Source organism: Mauremys mutica, chromosome 7, assembly GCF_020497125.1.
Source record: "Mauremys mutica isolate MM-2020 ecotype Southern chromosome 7, ASM2049712v1, whole genome shotgun sequence".
Lineage (NCBI taxonomy): Eukaryota > Metazoa > Chordata > Testudines > Geoemydidae > Mauremys > Mauremys mutica.
Window position 1 is genome coordinate 114,772,266 of NC_059078.1, and position 16,881 is coordinate 114,789,146.

Consider the following 16,881-nt stretch of genomic DNA (forward strand, 5'->3'; position numbering starts at 1 on the left):
GTTTTTGAAGATCTTTATATGGCATGTAACATAGTGAGGCCCAGATCTAGATTGATGGCTCTGGATGCTACTGGAGTACAAATAATAAAATAACAGACAGGATAGACTGTTAAAACCAGAAGGTTCCATGATGATTGGGGAGCCCCTTTAATTGGAGACTGGGTCAAAATGTGAGACTTGGGGTAGGTCCATACTTACCCGCCGGGTCGACGCGGAGAGTTCGACTTCTCGGAGTTCGAACTATCGCATCTAATCTAGATGCGACAGTTCGAACCCCGAACGTGCTCCCGTCGACTCCAGAACTCCACCACCGCGAATGGCGGTGGCGGAGTCGACGGGGGAGCCGCGGAGTTCGATCTCGCGGCGTCTGGACAGGTAGGAAATTCGAACTAAGGTAGTTCGACTTCAGCTACGCTATTTGCGTAGCTGAAGTCGCGTACCTTAGTTCAACCGCCCCCCCGTAGTGTAGACCAGGCAGTGTAGACCAGGCCTTAGATGATTCCATGGCAGTTGGGAACAGTTGTGGGTTGGTGGAGGAAGAAAACCGTTTTCAAGATTTCCCACTGGAAGAAGAGCAACTATCACCAGAGCCCTGCAAATTGGAAGATATCCACGAACCATGTTGATGGATCGGATGTGGACACATTTTGTATCCACGCAGGGCTCTATCACTGAAGTAGCTTGTCCTGGTGTTTTGTAATCAGGGGTAGGAACTTTTTTCTTCTTTCCATTGCTAGACAAGAAAGGGACTAGAAGCATGGTTTCCCAAGATAGTTTCTCAAAAGCTAGGATACGGAATTCATTTATTAGTGAGTGCATTTTAAGAACTCTGGGTGGTTGGAAACCAGGAGGCAGGTCCCCACAACACCATCATTCTCTAGCCATTTTCAAGAGCTGTTCAGTCCAAATCAGCCCAGCCTCCAGACAGCATCTGCAAAGGCAATGCCCAGTGGGCTCTCTCAGACCTCCTGCTCAAGGGCGGATGCAAAGGCTAGACGGGCAAAGGACCACTGAGAAAATAGCATTTTGGCCCTTCTCTAGCGCCTGTGCAAAGTGTGCCGAAAGTAACTGCCTGGGTGTAATAAACATGGCAGGGAGTGAACTGCAGGGGTTGGTAGCGGTGCATAGTCCTGAGCGTGGAGGGGGATCCTGGGAGTGAAGGGCAGAGGTGGGCAGCTGCAGGGCGTAGTGTGCTAATTCCTTGGCATGTCAGTGACCTGCAAAGGGGGGGGGATCTGGCGCTCTCCTACAGCCGCCCCTGCTATGTCGGAACCTCCTCCGTTCCGCCGGCCATTCATCCTCTTCAGCGGGGGTCTGCAGAAACAGCCCCGGGGATGCCGCGTCTCCCTCGGGCTGCATGTTTGACAAAAGCGGCCGGGGACCCTCGGCAGCCGCAGGCAGCTTCTGCAAACAGCCCCCCCTCTCCCGCCGTCAGTGCAGCTCCAGCCTCTGCTTCGCCCCCTAGCCCGTGGCAGCGCCCTCCGGGCTGCACAACGCTGCCCGCGGCAGCAGCAGCAAACAGGCCCCCCCCGGCGCACGCGGCCCAACTTGCGGGAGCCGCGCGCAAACGCGCCGCTCCCTCCCGCGCCCCTCCCACCGGCGGTGTTATGACGTCACCGCGCAGGGCGCCGTGCCCTGTGACGTGAGGGGTAAGGACCTCCTCTCTCCTCCAATCCGGGTGGACGGGGAGGGAAGCGGCCGTCGGTTTCCCCGCCCGGCTGGGGGCGGGAGGTGAGACCCGGATGAGGCGGCAGCTGGCTGAGGCGGAGCGCAGGGCAGCGCCGCGGGGCCGCGCGGGTGTCTCGGGCGGAGGCTGCGCCTCCCCCGCCGCTTTCCCAGCCCCTCCGCACCTGCCCCAGCTCCATGCCCACAAGATGGAGGCGGCGGCGGCGGCGCTGGTGTGAGGGGGGAGCCCGTGCCCAGGTGCGCGCCTGGCGGGCGGCGAGGCGGAGATGCTGCTGGTCTATGTGATCCTGATCTCGGCTCTGGCCGGTTCCTGCATCACGCTGCTGCTCCAGCTGCTGCTGCTCTACAGGAGGAAGCCGGAGCCCCCCGCGGTGGCCAGAGCCTCCGGCGGCCTCTTCTTCGCCAGGATCCTGCCTGACCACAGCCTCAGGGACTATTTCCACGGCTCGGAGTCGGCGGGCAGCCATCCGCCCCAGGAGCCTGCCCCTGCCGCCGCCTCCGCTGCGACCCCCTCCCCTGGCGCCGCCAAGCCCCAGGCTGAGCCCGGCGCCAAGCAGCAGCAGCAAGAGCCCTCTGCGTCCCCCTCCTCCCGAGAGGAGACCTGCTACTTCCTCAATGCCATCTGCCTCTTCCTCTTCAGGGAGCTCAGGGACACCTCCCTGGTCAGGCACTGGGTCACCAAGAAGATCAAGGTGGAGTTCGAGGAGCTGCTGCAGACCAAGATGACGGGCAAGGTGCTGGAGGGGCTCAGCCTCAGGGATGTGTCGCTGGGCGACGTGGTGCCCCTCTTCAAATCCATCAAGCTCATCCGGCCAGTGATCTGCAGTGACGAGGGCTGCCCCGAGGAACTGAGCTTCGAGGTGGACCTGGAGTATAATGGTGGCTTCCACCTAGCCATCGATGCGGACCTGGTCTTTGGCAAGTCAGCGTATCTCTTCGTCAAGATCTCCCGGGTGATGGGGAAGCTGAAATTGGTCTTCACCCGCTTGCCCTTCACGCACTGGTCCTTTTCTTTCATGGATGATCCTGTGATCGGCTTTGAGGTGAAATCCCAGTTTGAGGGGAGGCCCATGCCCCAGCTCACTTCTATCATCGTCAACCAGTTCAAGAAGGTCATCAAGCGCAAGCACACCTTACCCAATTATAAAATCAGGTAAGGTGCCATGTGCCCCTCTTCCCTGCAGTTACCTTGGGGCAGTCTGCATTCAAATGCCTGTCTTGTACTCACAGATAAGGAAAGGTTTTTATTGGCACTTTTTCAGGCATATGACAATGGCACTTGTATAGTATCTTTCATCTTGTGATCTCAAAGCACGTTGTAAAGATGAGTTAGTGTCACTTTAATTGTTTTGCAGATGAGGAACATAAAGCACAGTGTGGCCCAGGATCAGGTAGTAAATTAATGATAGAACAGGTGATAGAACCAGGTATCCCAACTACCAGTCCATTGCCTTATCCACTTGCTCCATGCTGCCTCTTTGGAATGTTGAAGGATGGCCTTGTGGCTAAAGCACAGGATGCAGCATTGGAGTATGTGGGCTTTGTTTCAGGGTCTGCTACGGACTGTGCGACCATGGGCAAGTCACTTGGCTTCACTTTTCCTATCTTAAAAAACAGGGACAGTAATTCTCACGTGAGGCAGGGACTAATTCACTCACTGTAAAGTGCTTTAATCTTCTCTGAAAGGCACTGTAAAAGTGCAAAATATCATCTTTTTTTCCCCAGTTCATTGCTGCTTCCGCCTGCTCCTCCAGCCCCTCCATCTGCCCTTGGCCAGGCCTAAGAGTTATATGGGGACTATTACTTGCTACTCAAGCTGCCATCATGGAATTTTCTAGTGTCAACTTTCTTTATTGTAGTAAAGGAGTGTGAAGAGCACCTTCTATCTGATTTATACACAGTGCAGTTTTGCATATAATGGGATGTCCAGTGATTTCTGTAGTGGAAGAATCCAAGTGATCAGTTATGTATCAGTCTAAGGGAACACATTTGTCCTTTTATTCACCTGTATGTTCTTCTATAGTTTGCATGATTACTTGCTAAATATTAATGTGACCCTATTTACTTGATTCCTCAGCACTAAGACCAATGTAAAGTTCCTTTCAGGGGAAGCCACACAAAGGAATCACTGCAGAGCTCCATCTGAATTCTAAAGTATATTTAATGTTTATGTTGAGGAGATGGCTTTAAAAGCCTTTCCTGTCTATTTTTTGTTACAAATTATGCTAAGCTCGTGTGGCTGTATATATGTGCATATGTGGAAAATGATCTAGGGCTTGGAAAATCCACAAAAGCAGGTCAGGTAAGAAACTTCTCAGAGTAAATGCCATATCAGAATCTTAATTCTCTTAACAAGTTAGAGGCTTTATGGTTGTGAATATAACTTACAAAGTCTGACTCAAGTCTAAACCAATGTGGTTGGGTCTTCCTGAGTCTTCAGACAGACACCTCCAGTACTTCAGCTGTTATTCATAGCATTCCCACAGTGCAGCAAAATGAAAAGTGACTGGAAGCTTGTCAGCTTCAAGGGCTATTATTCAGAACATTGTGGACAACGTGAAATTCACAAGAATCAGGTCAGTTTCATACAGTTGCAGTTTGGGAAAGGAACTTAAGCTAATAGTTGTGGGAAAAGACCTAAAACAGAGACTTTAAACCATGATTTGAGGATTCCAGTAACTCGGAGGTTAGGGTCTATTTCAGCAGTGGGTGGGCGAGGTTCTGTGGCCTGCAACGTGCAGGTCAGACTAGATGATCATGATGGTGGTCCCTTCTGACCTTACTCTCTGAAGGCAAGGGCAGTAAGGCCCCCACTGACTTCAACAGCCACTTGCAGCAAAGTGGGGAAGGACGGAGAGAACATTCTCCTCCCTTCTTCTTTCCAGTTGCCAGGGTGTCTGTGTGTAGGTCAGTGATGGCTCACTCCCCTCTTCAAGCAGTTGTGGAAGGGGTCTAGCATCTCACTTGGGAGGTGTCCCTGGATAGTGGAGACCCCTCTCCTCATTCAGTCCAAGATATTAGATGTCATGGGGAATTTTTCAAATCCTGTGCATGAGAGCTACTGGGTTAGGATTGTGAGTGCGGGTGAGAGAGAAAAAAAGAAAGTGATAAGTTAAGAAAGGGGAGTATGTTGTGGTGGAGGGGAGATGGACTTTGAAAAGAGAATTCTGAGTGACAGAAAATACTGGGCAGAGGTAGAACACAAAATTTAGGGCTTGGCTACACTTGTGAGTTACAGCGCAATAAAGGAGCCCCGGGTGCACTAGCTCACTACCTGTCCACACTAGCAAGGCACCTAGAGCGCTCTGACTCCATGGCTACAGCGTTGCTGGTACTCCACCTCAGCGAGTAGAATAACGTTTGCTGTGCCTCCCTGGAGCACCGTGGCGCCAGCGTGGACGAGGTATCGCATTACTGCGCCGATCAGCCTCTGGAAATGTCCCATAATCCCCTTAAGTCAAGTGGCCACTCTTCTCATTCTTTTGAACTCACTGTAGGAATGCGGATATACCCTTTGAAAGCTCCGTTTCTGACAGCCGGATGCTTATCTGTGCCAAGATCAGATAAGTGTGCTCTGAGACAGATTAGTGTGGAATGCTGTGTGTGTGGAGGGGTGGAGGGGGTTGCTGTCTGAACTTACAAGACAGCCTGCTGACATGCTCTCAGCCCCCCAAAAAACCACTCTCTTTCCCCCCACGTACACACAACATGCTCCCTGTCACACTCCACCCCCCCCCCCATTTGAAAAGCACATTTCAGTCACTTGCATGCTGGGATAGCTGCCCATAATGCAGCGCTCCCAATGCCACTGCAAATGTGGCCACGCCAGTGCGCTTGAAGCTGTCAGTGTGGACAGACTGCAGCACTTTCCCTACTGCAGTTTCCGAAGGTGGGTTTAACTCTCAGCGCTCTACATCTGCCAGTGTAGCCATGCCCTCAGTAAGAAAGAGATATGATTGTGGAGAAGGGGTCGGGGAGAGAAGGTAATTGAAAGAAATGCAGGAAAGGTATGGCATTATATGTTACAGGAAAGAAGAGAATGAATTCCAAGGAAAGAGAGTCTAAGAAATTTTGGAACCTAATTTAAAAAAAATAAAATCCAATAAAATATTAAAAATGAAATAGTTATTCCCTTAAATAGCAGGGAGTTTGGCTTTGAAAGCGTCATGGTAGCTTAGCTATTTTTCACCCTGGCTTGAAGACTTAGTACACAGGCTAGTAGGTGTTGGGTAACAAAATATCCACTCCCGTATATAAGACTGTTTTCTCAAGAGATCTGAATGTGCTTTATGGATATTGAAACTTAAAACTTAGAGCACAATCTGGGTGTTTAGTGTTGACCCCCATATACAGAGGGTGAAACCTGAAGCACAAACGTTTTTCTGAAGGTAGCACAATGTCAATGGTTATTGGGACAGGGGCCCAGGAGTTCTAATACTGTTCTCAACTCTAAACCACACTGCCTCATGGATAACAGTTTTGGAAAAGTCATCTTTCTTACTAGGCATTTCCTGTTTTAAATTTCTTTAAAAGAAGGCAAAACACTGAACCTGCAATTCAGATAGTTATGCTAATTTATTCTTTTATACAATTTTTCAGTGTTTGGGAGGAAGCCAGATAAATTTTTCCTGACGTAAACATTCAATAATTTCTCATCTGTATGGAATGTATTTGTCCCTGCCTCTCTTTTCTGTGATTTTAAAATATTATTGGTTAAATATTTAACAAGCAGTATGTTGTTTGCAGTTCAAGCCCTTTCTGTGGCTTTCCCCTCTCCACCCTCACTCTAGGAGTCTTGCAAATAAATAATTGAATAGTTGTAATAGTCTTAGGCTATGTCTACACTACAAGCTCTATAGCAGCAGAGCTGCAGTGCTGCAGCTACACCACTGTAATAGACACTTGCTACAGACAGGAGGAGTTTTTCTGTTGCTGTAATAAATCCACCCCCTCAGGAGGTAGTGGCTATGTCAACTGAAGACTACTTCTGTCAACCCAACTGTGTCTATACCTGGGCTTAGGTTGGCATAACTATGGGTATGTCTACGCTGCAATTAAAAACCTGGGGCTGGTCCATGCCCGCTGACTTGGGCTAACAGGATGTTTAATTGTGGTGTAGACATTCAAGCTTGGGCTGGAGCCTGGGCTCTAGGACCCTGCGAGGTGGGGTAATAGCCCAAACCCAAACATCTATGCTGCAATTAAACAGTCTTAGGGCTTGGCTACACTTGAAAGTTGCAGCGCTGGTGGAGGCTTTCCAGCGCTGCAATTAGTAACTGTCCACACCTGCAAGGCACATCAGGGCTGCAACTCCCTGGCTGCAGTGCTGGCTGTACACCTGGTCTTCTTGGGGTATAACGAGTGCAGCGCCGGTGATCCAGCGCTGCTCGTCAAGTGTGGCCACACACCAGCGCTGTTATTGGCCTCCAGGGTATTAGGAGATATCCCAGAATGCTTTTAACTAAATTACTCTCTTTGTTTTGTTATGCAGCCTCTCTTTGTTTTGTTGTGAACTCGGAGCTCCGCGGCGCTCCGGAGCACAGGGAGCTGCTTATCTAAAAAACAAACACAGCTCCTGTTTGCTGTGATCGATCTGTACCTGAGTGTGAACAATCAAATGAGAACCCCCTGCCTGTCTCATTCACAGGGGTTGAGTGTTTGCTTGACGAGGAACAGCTGGGGCAGAGGGGAGAACGGGAGTCCGTTGGATGCAGGCTGTTTGCAGTTAAGAGTTAAGATTAAGGGGTTGGGAACATTTTCTGATTTTGCAAGTCAGGAAGCTAACATACAGTGTTGGCTCCAAAAATCCACTCTCTCTCTCTCCCCCGCTCCCTGTCACACTACACACCACACCACACCACCCCCCTCTTTTGAAAAGCACGTTGCTGCCACTTGAACGCTGGGATAGCTGCCCATAATGCACTGCTCCCAACAGCGCTGCAAATGCTGCAAATGTGGCCACACTGCAGCGCTGGTAGCTGTGAGTGTGGCCACACACCAGCACTGTCCCTACACAGCTGCACGACCAGCGCTGTAACTTTCAAGTGTAGCCAAGCCCTTAGTCTGACCAGGAGTCAACTGGCATTGGCCAGCTGTGGGTGACGAATTGCTGTGTAGACATACCCTATGTGTCTCAGGTGTGAATTTTTCAGACCCCTGAGCTATGTAGCTGGGTCGGCATAAGTTTTAGGTTTAAACCAGGCCTTAGAAAGAGAAGATGTTAGCATACAAGGAGTTCTCTTTTGAACAATTTAAAAAGGTGACATCATTTTGGCTCAGTAATTTCCATATTGCAAGCCTCAAAGCTGTCCTATCTTGTTTCCAGCTGTTAAATAACATTTAAAGAAGCTAAAAGTACACTTAAAAAAAATTACTGTTTGTAAGTAAGCAACTGCTGTAGTTTCTACAGAGATATTTGATGGTCAATGGCAAGAGAGGAGGTCTAGACAATTGTAAATGGATTGATTATATGGTCATTCAAACAATCTCTTTATTAAGGTATGGCTCCCCATGACAGAAATTGAGAGCCCTGTGGTGGTAGTCTGCAGTCTATTCTGCCTGTCCTGATAAAGCTTGTGTAAACTAAAAGTTTTCATTTATTTTTGCTTAATCTTTTGTGATTACTAAGTGTTTTACAGGCAAATAACAACGCAGCCTACTTCTGTTTTTTCCAAATATAAATAAAGTTGTAATGAACAGTAATTGATAAGACTCTTTACAAATCATCTCTCCTCTTATGTAATCTAAAAAAAGGCTTTTGCCCCTCTCTGATTTTTTTCTGATTTTTAACAGATATATCACTTTACCAGTCTGTTCATAACGTTATAGTTTATTTTAATGTTGAATTTCTTAGGCTGATTATTCTTTATTGGATGCCGTTCTATCATCCAGAAAAAAAGTGGAACTGTCCAGCAGAAAATTGCAAAGAGCATAATTTGGCACATAAAAAATACAAATGTTGAATTGTTTAAGGTTGATGTTGACAGATTTACTTTAAAGATAACTGAAAGCCGGACTGTCGTGTAATTTGTAAAGTCTTGTTTAAAAAAGCCAAAATTGAGGGGCTCTTGTTTCTATGTGCTGTGTTGTAGTGAGAAATGTTGCTGTTCGTACGTCCCCCAAAGTTTGTCCACAGACCTGCCTCCCAGCTGGAGGAACAACCACCTCTTTGTTACGCCATATGGCTGTTACTCCCATTTTCTTTGGTAAGCTGTCACCTTCCAACTGCTGGAGAATCTTCGGATTCCAGCATTCCATCTGGTAATCACGGACTGGAGGAGATTGTACCTGGTGATATTCTAAACAAAAGGCCCTCAACCATGCTTGTAGCTTTTTCTATCACTGGACACTGACTCAACAGAAATTCTGGTCTTCAGAGTGGCACACAGACAGAGTGACAATCCTGGAAGGTTTGTGCAGGTGGCAGATGTGGGGCATGTGCTGCGTTGAGCTGTGTATGTATTTTTGTTTGTTGTGTATGCTCATTGTGTTGATTTGTGCAGGTGGCAGTTGGGCCAATCAATCCGTCTCCTGCATACAACCAATGAAACTGTTGTATGCAAATTAGTTGTAGAGTAAGGAGGGTGATTGTTACCTCTGATATCACAGTGGTCAAAGACTGTTGGCATAGCACAGATGCATGTCTTACCGTAGCTGTACACTGCTTAGGTGTAACTTGTAAGTCAAAATGGCTGGGAACTTAAAAATTGCATGGTAACAGACCACGAAACCCAGTAATGATTGAACCTGGTGATATTCTGAACAAAAAGAGCCCTCAGCACTGTTTGTAGATGTTTCCATCCTGCACAGTGACTCTGCAGACATAATAGGCTTCAGAGTGACATTCCTGAAATGTTCCTATGTAGATTATATCACACTGAATCAGATGTTCATGTTCTGATTTATTCCAATTTTGCAATTTAGAAATCCATAAGCCAAGGGGACAAATGATTTGACATGCTGTTAGAGCTTATGCTGAAATACTTACAAACTCTTATTTATATATATTCCATTGAGACTTTCCAAAATACCTGTTTTCCTTGGCTCTTGATCAAGAGTATTTGGGTTTAACAAAACAGTTATTTTGATGCAACAGTTGTCATTCAAGGGCAAAGCTGCTATCTCTCTAAGAGTCAGTTGGCTAAAATTCTCTGAAGGAGGCCACAGTATTATCTGAGTCCTAAGTTTTTCTCTTCCTTTCCTTAATCATCTACTGATGTGATGGTTCTTGGGGAATCCAGGGATGAAAGTCATTTTGTTGCCTCCCCTACTTCCAGGGAGACTTTCTTGTACTTAACTCGGTGTCCTCTCCCTGACACGATCAACCTGTTAGCCATCCAAGCACTCTTTTGGGCTATGCCAACCCTTACTTTACCTTATAAGTTAATAGTAGGTGCACCTGAGTCCCTGTGAAACATACCCCTGTAGTGTTCAGCCCCTTATCCACGGAACACTCACAGAAATACCAGGTCTGTTGTTCCCAAAAGAACAGTATTCACATCAGCTTGAATGATTCAACTCAGGATCAGCATTTCACTCAATACCACAGCATTGAGATGTATTTATAGTGAAAATAATAAGTTTATTATCAAGGCGATATTTAAGCGATAGTAAGAAAAAATATTGGAAACAAATAGTTACATATAAAACAAAATCGGATACAGTTTCTAAAAGTAAGCTGCTAATAAAAAAATTAAGCTATTGCTTTCTTTTATTTCACACACTGTAAAACCTCTTGTCCTTAATATACAGAACTCCCTTACTGATTTAGCTATAATAAGCGGATTAAGTATCTAAATGGATGAATTTGCAAGACCTTGAATTTGGAAATATAACAAATATCAGATTTGTAATATTATGGCTGTAGAAGTAAGTGGTGGTAGAATCAGGAGGACAAGGTAACTAAAGGACTTTAAAATCAGTGTCTTTCTTGCACATAAAGGAAACTTTCTGTATCTTCTATCTAGTGAAGCATGTTCTACATTCCCTATAGATGTGTCTCATAATGGAATTTACCAGATTACTAAGGCTGTGTCTGCATGAGAAAGTTTCATCAGTTTAAACTAAGGTGTGAATTTAAACTGGTACAAATCTGTATGGACACACTTATTTCAGTTTAAACATGGGAACTTTTTAAGCTTAATTTGGGATCAGGTTTAACCTAAAGTAAAATAAGAGTATCCACTTGGGTTTGCACCACGTTAGCTAAATCTGCACTGATTTATTTTAACCTAGCTTTTAAATGGCATTCTCATGTAGCAAGACCTAAAAAATTCAGAGGGTACAATTTTTTTATTCACACTTGTGTAAATCAGGAGTAACAGCAATGTGGAACTGGGTGTAAGGAAGAAGAATCTGACTCAAATTCTAAATAACTCTTTAACATGCCTTGGTAGTTTTTTTCCATACACTGCTGAAAATTGAGATTGCTTTACTTACAATGCACAATACATCTCACTAATCAGAATCTCCAAATACTTTACAAATGTGGATAAGTGGTAGCATCCTCAGTTCATTTAACATATAAAGAAACAGACATTGAAAGAGTGGTTCAAAGTGTCAGAGCCAGCCAGTGGCACCCAGGAAAAGAAGCCAATTTGTCTCATCCATTCTCATGTTGCAACCACCAGGCAATTAGGCACATTAACTGTAAAATTATACCTTTACTTTTTAATGTAAGCCATTTAGCACATTCCTTTAAATAATTTTTCATTGACTATTTTTAATGCTGAAACTGAAGTTAACAACCAGGGCGCACCTTTTAACATATGTTTGGGTTATTTAAAGTAACATCCTAGTTTTGTCCAAACATCCAATGTGTGATACTAGCTAAAGAAGAATTTATTAGGAACTTGGTTCACAATTAGTCAGTTTCTTAAGAATGCACCAGAACTTTGAGGCAGAACCAGAGGCAGAAACTAAACAGATTCAGAAAAGCAGGGTCTTACCAAGACTACTTTCTAGTAATGTTTTGTTGTTGGAAGTTAAATACCACAACTGATCACTTATGGACTTACATTTAGTTTGTTACTGAGTTCAGTTAAACAATAACTGATTCCAAAATAAAGCAGGTGATTCTATAGAATCCTTTTTGACACTTGACAGTATGACCCAAAAGCTTTAGTTTAACCTATTTTAATTCATCCATTACAGAACTTGTTACATAGCTTTTAAAGTGACTCCATATTTTCCAAGAAGTATAAGCCAAAAATGTAATGTAAGCAAGATATTGGCTTAAAATGGTTCTTTGCTTTTGAAGTGACAAACCTAATCAGGTAACAGAGGTCTTGAAAAATGTAGTGAACATCTAATGGAAGTCTAAACTTCTTAGCCACAATTACCTTTTAAAGGTAAGATTAGAGGCACCAGCAATGTCCAGGAGCAGTACTTTGTTGAGAATCCCACCTCCCAGCTCTTCTCATCTGGAAAGAGAAGATGCTAAGACTTTTACTAAGATGCTGTTTCTGGAGCCTACTGATATTTTTATATCTCCCCTTTCTTGCAAAACAGGTGCCTGTTACAGATTTGAAAGTCTGTTCGCTGTAGCTGCCAGAAGGGAAAGGACACATCTATTCTCTCCTATCCTTTGCTCACCTGACCCAGGTGGAAAAGTTTCTGCTAGTCTTTTCTCCCTTTTTTTCAGTTTTTTGGGTCCTTCTCCCTGTGGAAAAAATCCAGTGCCTGCCTCTGTTGATAGAGGTGTCATTATGACATTGTCATGATTCATGACAGTTTCAGTGCTGCTCACATGGTTCTTAAGAGCACCAGTGAAACTGACTAGAGACATCACTATATCGCCTGGCAAACTGATAAACAGGCAGTAGAGCTTTCTGTAAACACTGCAGTTTATCACGTTTGGAAGATCTTCATAGCCACAAGAGCAAATAACTTTTTATTTAAATGTTTTTATTTTTTTATTTGAATAGCTTATACAAAGCTGTAGGCACCTTGACATGTAATTAATATTACAGCAAAACAAAACCCCAACAGCATCAAATAACTATTCATAAAGGAACTTGGCTAGCTTGCCACCAGCTAAAAAGCTGCATTCCACCCTTTCATCATTCCCTCCGCCTACTCCAAAAATCCTGTTGAACAAGATGTCTTTTCAGTGTGCCTGGAAGGTCACCAAATTCAGTCTCTGATCAAATGAAAGCTTTAATTCTGTTGGTATTGATGATTTTGGCCATTGGTTCAGAATAGCAGAGAAAAGAGCTAAAATATTTTTTTTCCTCATGTCATCTAATTATGGGTTCTCACAGTCAGAAGGTAAATCTCAGAATCTCTTATCCTCTGAAAGTTTTAATTTTTTTTTAAATAATTAAAATAAGTTCTATAAGCAATAAACCACTCACAGGACATGTATTAGTAGGTTACTGGTGTGCTTTTTGGATCAGTGAGGGCATAAGCTCTTTGACATGTGAGTGATGACCAAATACTGCATTTTCATGCCTTGCCTGCAATTTATGTATTTCTGTGTGACAAAATCCTATGTAGGAGAATTACATGGGGATCAAGAAAATCTCAGTGAATGCAAAGGATGGTGGGAATAATTAAAAAAAATAAAAATCATGAAATCAATTGAGGTTGAAAGACAGTGTGAGAGAGAGAGATTTATAGTGGTAATTATACTTGCTTGCTTCAAAAACTGATCCAATTAAGGATTAGAGTTAATTGATTTGGTGAGCAATAGCACTTCCTTTCTCAAAATGTTGACCCTCAATCCTACCTATTTGAAAGGATGTGTGTGAGATTCTTTGACACAGTTGCAAATGAAAATAAAACTACAGCACTGGCTTACCTTACTTACAATTGTGGATTTTTAAAAAAATGCTTGCTTTCAGACCAGTGGTGTACTTTTGGGGTAGGTAGATGCTGGTGGGGGAGAGCCTGGGGGAAATCTGAAAGTTCTGTTGCAGACTTCTTCAGTTTGATATCGAAGTGTGGGGGAAAAAAAAACTTTAATGTTTTGAATGTTTGCTTTTTCGTGTGTTCTGATATCTCAAAAAAGGCTTGTTTCAAACTTGCTTCTCAGTGAGGACAAATGCCTTTGTTATTTTCCAACAAACTTTAGTGTTTTCCTAACAGGTCTGTCATAACTTGCATATTTTCAAGGCTTTCAGTAAAACCTCTACTGTTTGTTTCAGCTGACTACTAATCCTAGCTTTGAAAACTCAAATTTCTTTTTAGGATTAAGATAATATACGACACCTAGTGCTTTGGTTAAGTGGGAGAAGGCATGGCCTATTGTTAAGGTTCAAAACTGGGAGTCCAACTTCCCATTGAGACTCTGGCAAAAATTAAGTGATTTACTCAAAGTTTTCCTACTTAAAAATAGGAGTGATACTCTGCTATAGCATATGGGTGTTATGCAAATATATATCACTTGGAGATTCTCATATAGAAAGTAATACGCACACATGAAAAACGTATTCCTTTGCATAAGTTGGTCCAGATCTTGTAAATCTTTGCAAACAAAACAAAAAGGTAAGCGTTTAGAAAGCAATTTGAGTGAGGAAAGTGAGTTTCGGCAATGTAGTGTCATAGAATGCTGCACTCTAATCACTATGGAACTTAAGCCATGGCTACACTTGCAGATGTAGAGCGCTTGGGTTAAACAAGCCTTCGGAGAGTGCACCAGGGAAAGCGCTCCAGTCTGTCCACGCTGACAGCTGCAAGCACACAGGCGTGGCCACATTTGCGGCTCTTGAAGCGGCATTTGGAGCAGTGCATTATGGGCAGGTATCCCACAGAGCACCTCTTCCGATTCTGGCTCTGTGGCTTGTGCGAAGGGGCCCCATAATGCATCGCTTCACATCATAAGAACATAAGAACGGCCGTACCGGGTCAGACCAAAGGTCCATCTAGCCCAGTATCTGTCTACCGACAGTGGCCAATGCCAGGTGCCCCAGAGGGAGTGAACCTAACAGGCAATGATCAAGTGATCTCTCTCCTGCCATCCATCTCCATCCTCTGACGAACAGAGGCTAGGGACACCATTCTTACCCATCCTAGCTAATAGCCATTTATAGACTTAGCCACCATGAATTTATCCAGTCTCCTTTTAAACATTGTTATAGTCCTAGCCTTCACAACCTCCTCAGGTAAGGAGTTCCACAAGTTGACTGTGCGCTGCGTGAAGAAGAACTTCCTTTTATTTGTTTTAAACCTGCTGCCTATTAATTTCATTTGGTGACCCCTAGTTCTTGTATTATGGGAATAAGTAAATAACTTTTCCTTATCCACTTTCTCAACATCACTCATGATTTTATATACCTCTATCATATCCCCCCTTAGTCTTCTCTTTTCCAAGCTGAAGAGTCCTAGCCTCTTTAATCTTTCCTCGTATGGGACCCTCTCCAAACCCCTGATCATTTTAGTTGCCCTTTTCTGAACCTTTTCTAGTGCTAGAATATCTTTTTTGAGGTGAGGAGACCACATTTGTACACAGTATTCGAGATGTGGGCGTACCATGGATTTATATAAGGGCAATAATATATTCTCAGTCTTATTCTCTATCCCCTTTTTAATGATTCCTAACATCCTGTTTGCTTTTTTGACTGCCTCTGTGTTTCCGTCCACAATTGGTGCTATCTTTCAATGGTTCCTGTGCAGAGTGCGCTTTGTCTTCCCTTTTGGTCTGCGGGAATGGAGCCCGAACTGCTGTGGAACATGCTGACGAGTCTCGCCAGCACATCTCGTTTGGCAGTCAAGTTACTGCTTAAGATCCAAAGTGACAGTGAGGAGTCCAACGAGGATATTGAGTCGCGTAATGCATACGACACGAAATTGCTTGTCTCATTCACGGACATGCTCTCCACCGTGGAACACCGCTTTTGGGCTCGGGAAACAAGCACTGAGTGGTGGGATCACATTGTCCTGCAAGTCTTGGATGACGATCAGTGGCTGCAGAACTTTTGGATGAGAAAAGCCACTTTCATGGGACTGTGTGCTGAGCTCGCCCCCACCCTGCGGCGCAAGGACACGAGATTGGGAGCTGCCCTGCCGGTGGAGAAGCGGGTGGCTATTGCATTCTGGAAGCTGGCAAGTCCAGACAGCTACCGATCAGTCGCTAACCAGTTTGGAGTGGGAAAGTTGACGGTTAGAATTGTGTTGATGCAAGTTTGCAGGGCCATTAATCGCATCCTGCTCAGAAGAACCGTGACTCTGGGTAACGTGCATCACATTGTGTCTAGCTTTAAACAAATGGGTTTCCCTCACTGCAGAAGGGCAATAGATGGGATGCATATTCCTATTCTGGCACCAGCCCACCTAGCCTCCGAATATGTTAACTGAAAGGAGTATTTCTCCATGGTTTTCCAGCGCTTGTGGATCAGTGTGGTCATTTCAATGACATTAACGCAGGCTGACCTGGAAGGGTGCATGACACACGCATCTTTCGGAACACTGGCCTGTTCAAGAAGCTGCAAGCCAGGACTTTTTTCCCAGACCAGAGGATCACCATAGGGGAAGTCGAAATGCCCATTGTGATCCTTGGAGACCCCGCTTACCCTTTAATGCCGTGGCTCATGAAACCCTACACAGGGAGCCTGGACAGCAGCCAGGAACAGTTCAACTACATGCTGAGCCGGTGCCAAATGACTGTGGAGTGTGCTTTTGGCTGTTTGAAGGGCCGCTGGTGCTCTCTTTATGGGATGCTGGGCTTGGCCAAAGACAGTATCCCCATGGTTTTAGCCGCGTGCTGATATAACCCTGTGTTGTGGCTGAATTTGCACAGCCAGAGAGCAGGGCTATTAGAGGAGTGCAGCATGGGGCTGCAAGGATTAGGGATGTATTGAGGGAGCAATTTGAGGCTGAAAGCCACCAGTAATGTCTGGTGCTCTGCACAGGAGTTGAATGCAGTGGCTGTGTTTGGTACACTGACTTGCAGTGCTTGTTGCTTTCCTGGGCTAAGGTATATTTTGCTTTATGCACGAATGAAGTATGTTTTCAAAGTAAAGAACTCCATTTATTGAAAAGAAAATTCATTTATTGAGGAAAAAAAAAAGTAACACAGAAATACCAAAAGGGCAAGGGGGTGGGGTGGGGACCGGTTCACTCATAGGCTTGAGTGTGGGAATTTAAAGGGCGGGTCTGTTGCTTGGTCACCTGAGGACAGGGCAGCAGAGTTCAAAAGTGATGACCAGAGTGGCTAGAACAGGCATTGTGGGACACTTCCGGAGGCCAATCAGAGCC

The 16,881-nt window shown here is 44.9% G+C and overlaps 1 protein-coding gene across 2 annotated transcripts in view; it reads left to right on the top strand.

Moving 5' to 3' along the window:
* The first annotated feature begins 1,760 nt into the window (after positions 1-1,760).
* The window catches only part of PDZD8 (PDZ domain containing 8), a 125,201-nt gene continuing 110,080 nt past the window's right edge, over positions 1,761-16,881 (top strand). For both annotated transcript variants that reach the window (XM_045023549.1, XR_006580999.1), the window contains exon 1: positions 1,761-2,839. In XM_045023549.1, coding sequence (XP_044879484.1) covers positions 1,953-2,839 — 887 coding nt within the window. In that variant the 5' untranslated portion in view covers positions 1,761-1,952. The remainder of the gene's footprint in view (positions 2,840-16,881) is intronic.